This window comes from Protobothrops mucrosquamatus, unplaced genomic scaffold, assembly GCF_001527695.2.
Source record: "Protobothrops mucrosquamatus isolate PMUCROS unplaced genomic scaffold, P.Mucros_1.0 scaffold325, whole genome shotgun sequence".
NCBI lineage: Eukaryota > Metazoa > Chordata > Lepidosauria > Squamata > Viperidae > Protobothrops > Protobothrops mucrosquamatus.
The window spans coordinates 184,155-187,399 of NW_015386664.1; the positions used below are offsets into that span (position 1 = coordinate 184,155).

Consider the following 3,245-nt stretch of genomic DNA (forward strand, 5'->3'; position numbering starts at 1 on the left):
CAGGAAGTTTCTCCTTAGTTCTAGGTTGCTTCTCTCCTTGATTAGTTTCCATCCGTTGCTTCTTGTCCTGCCTTCAGGCGCCTTGGAAAATAGCTTGACTCCCTCTTCTTTGTGGCAGCCCCTGAGATATTGGAACACTGCTATCATGTCCCCCCTCGTCCTTCTCTTCATTAAACTAGACATACCCAATTCCAGCAGCAATTTCAGCAGCAGTGTTGAATATGACCTCTTTCCGCCATCCACACTGACCGTGGAGTAAGGAGGCATTTGCAATATTGTGCTTCCCATTCCCAAGAGCCATGGTGGTACAGTGGTTACATCACCCACACCCTAGCTCCACTACAAGTCATTGACAAGTTACCAAAGCTATCTCCATACTAAGTCCTAGCCTAAAACCTAACTGAAAATCATTTTATTTATTGATGTATTTGAAATACACGTACCTATATTTCTATTATTAATAGTAACATGAATAAATAAACCGAGGCCTAGGCCAGAGGACTTTCTTTACCTTCAGGATTTGTTGTAATTTTGCCAGGTTGCATCTAGTCCCAAAGTTAGCTTGGTATGTGTGCTCCAGGAGTGTCACTAGTAATGTATGCTGGGAGTAGTCTGCAGCGCTTAGCTTTTCGGCAACTGACAGGAATTCCCCATCAACCTCTGAAGGGTTCAGCAACAGGACTGTTCTGGGGGAAGAAGACAGGAAAAGAAGCAAACTGTTAATAGAAGAGAATATGGAGCTCAGGGTTGAAGTGTGGAGTCCTTAGTGATGTTACCAATGAATTGTTTGCAAGCAAACCCCCAGAGTCAGAGAGCAGCAAGGACCCAAATCTCTTAATAACCCACCAGAGAAACAAACCTTCTTTCCCTAAGGATAGGCTTTTTTAAGCTTGTGTCCTACAGAAATGTTATGCTAAAGGCGATGCGCATTGTAGTCCAAGTCATCCTGAGGAAAGCTGCTCTAAAAATGTACAGAAATCCATTGTGGGCGTTTAATACTTACACGGTAGAATTCTCACAGCCTTTTCGAGGTAATCCTTGCTCAGCTTTAACAAGCCTTTGGAAAGAAATCCCTGTAAAGGGAGAGAAGTGATCAGCCAAAGCAGCAGCATGAGCTGTCTTTTACCATGCAAAATAGGAGAGCGGTGATGCAGGATGAGTAACCTGAAGCTCATTCTGTGCTGTATGCGCCCATTCCATTGTACACATGAGAGTGCGCAATTTGTCAATTAAAAATATTGAAATCTGAAAGTAAAACCATCAGTGTTCTGCCTCCTCACCTTTTGTTGCTCATGAAAATAGAGCAAAATAGATCAGCTAAACACTTTCCAGGCTTTAGATCCCTGTCTGTCAATTTTAATACATACCCACATGCACCATGACCTAGACTGTCTTGAAAAGCTAAGCAAAGTCTGTCTTGCTTACTATGTTGTCAAAAAACATTAGGGAATCCAGAGCTATAGGCTAGACTGAGACGTCCAGAGAAAAACAAAATTCCCGCCAAAAAGCTTCAACTTTGCAAAGCTCGTGCAAGAATCAATTTGAAATGAGAGAGGGACAATATGCTTTTCACAATCCTGAGAAAGTAGGATGGGAATGACTGGGAAGAGGACTTAGAAGGAATAGCCAATAGGTTTACGAGATTCTGGGTGGCTCCCATTCTGATGGTGTTCAGAAAGTTATTAAAGACCCAGCTATTATTTGCATCTTTGGACAAGTGGAAGTTGAGCCCCTGCTGTATAGATTCTGTGGGGAAGAGTTATATGTTGATTTTTAGGTCACTCGTTTTTTTTGTAACTTTTGTTTACCTTTACTTGTACATTGTGTGGTCTATAAATTGTATAAACAGATAAATAAAATTAGCCCCTGTCTGGTTAGGTAGCCAAGCCAAGGGAGAGTGGGGGAACAACATTCTTTAAAAATGTTATTCCTGCTGAAGACAGTTCTAACAGAGGTCCTTTTTGGCAGCTTCCAAATTGACTAAAACTAAATTTGTGACAATGACACTTTCATGCTTTCTGTTTATTCAATTTAATTGGTCAAATATCCATGATTAGGAAATCTAAATGTATCAACATGGTTAAAACTGCCATGTTGTTGTCCAGCAGCTGTCTTTCCAGGGCAGGGTGCTTAGCTCAATCAGTCTCCCCAAAAATTCCTGAAGATTCCTACCTGGGGCTTTGAGCTCATTGTTGATAAAGTTAAGTAATTCCTGACAGATGTTGCAGTATGGCACAGGCCAGGTGAGAAAATCACGGTACATCCTCACAGCTCTCAAAAGCAGATCAGAATCCGAAGGAAAATGAGGGATCTAAGGAGAAAAGGCATTTTAAAGAGGTGCATCGCTTGAGGACAAATAACACAAGGGCCCATTGGAGATATCATACATGAACTAATGCTACAGATTTACCTGCTTAACATCATACTTCCAATAAAGTTGCATAAGAAAAAAAAAGCTCCAGGGAAAAAAAGAAAGGAAAACAAAATCTTCATCACACAGTAGAACAGAATTTGATGTGCATTCTCTCTCTCTCTCTCTCTCTCTCTCTCTCTCTCTCTCTCTCTCTCTCTCTCTCTCTCTCTCTCTCTCTCTCTCTCTCCCTCCCTCCCTCCCTCCCTCCCCCCTCTCTCTCATTATTATTGACATTAGTAATCATTATAAAAAGAGATAGTGGATTATAAGAACCATCAATAAAGAGCTAAATAAGTATGAAAAAGTTCTACAGTTCTCAAACATATATTGCTCAATCCATATTTATTACTACTTTTTAATGTTTCTCAACAAAATAGTCTCTATTTTGCTTGGCATGTATTGTTATTTTAATAATCATTTTGTTTTCCTTCTTGTTGACATCTTTTCTGAAACATGCACATTTCAGAATCTTACATATAGTTCCACCTACAATATCTTGTCTTGAACTCCTTCCCTTTAATTTTTATTGAGGACTGATAGATATGAAGAGGGATAATCTAGACCAGGGGTAGTCAACCTTGGCTCTTTTATGACTCGTGGACTTCAACTCCCAGAATTCCTGAGTCAGCATAGCTGACTCAGGAATTCTGGGAGTTGAAGTCCACGAGTCATAAAAGAGCCAAGGTTGACTACCCCTGGTCTAGACAGTGAAGACCTCAGTCTTGCAGAGGACACCTGATCATTGACTTACTTTTCCAAGTGACCTCATCTCTCCACTGAAGCATCTATTAAAATAAATTTCTGGCTTGCTACTGCAGCCAAGGTTTCTCTG

At 40.6% G+C, this 3,245-nt stretch overlaps 1 protein-coding gene across 1 annotated transcript in view; it reads right to left on the reverse strand.

The window, feature by feature from the left end:
- Window positions 1-3,245, reverse strand: part of PIK3R5 (phosphoinositide-3-kinase regulatory subunit 5) — a 27,504-nt gene that overhangs the window by 16,318 nt on the left and 7,941 nt on the right. The window contains exons 4-6 of the mRNA XM_015815215.1: window positions 2,173-2,311; window positions 1,004-1,073; window positions 512-686 (exon numbers count right to left, since the gene is read on the reverse strand). Of these exons, the coding sequence (XP_015670701.1) occupies window positions 512-686; window positions 1,004-1,073; window positions 2,173-2,311 (384 nt within the window). The remainder of the gene's footprint in view (window positions 1-511; window positions 687-1,003; window positions 1,074-2,172; window positions 2,312-3,245) is intronic.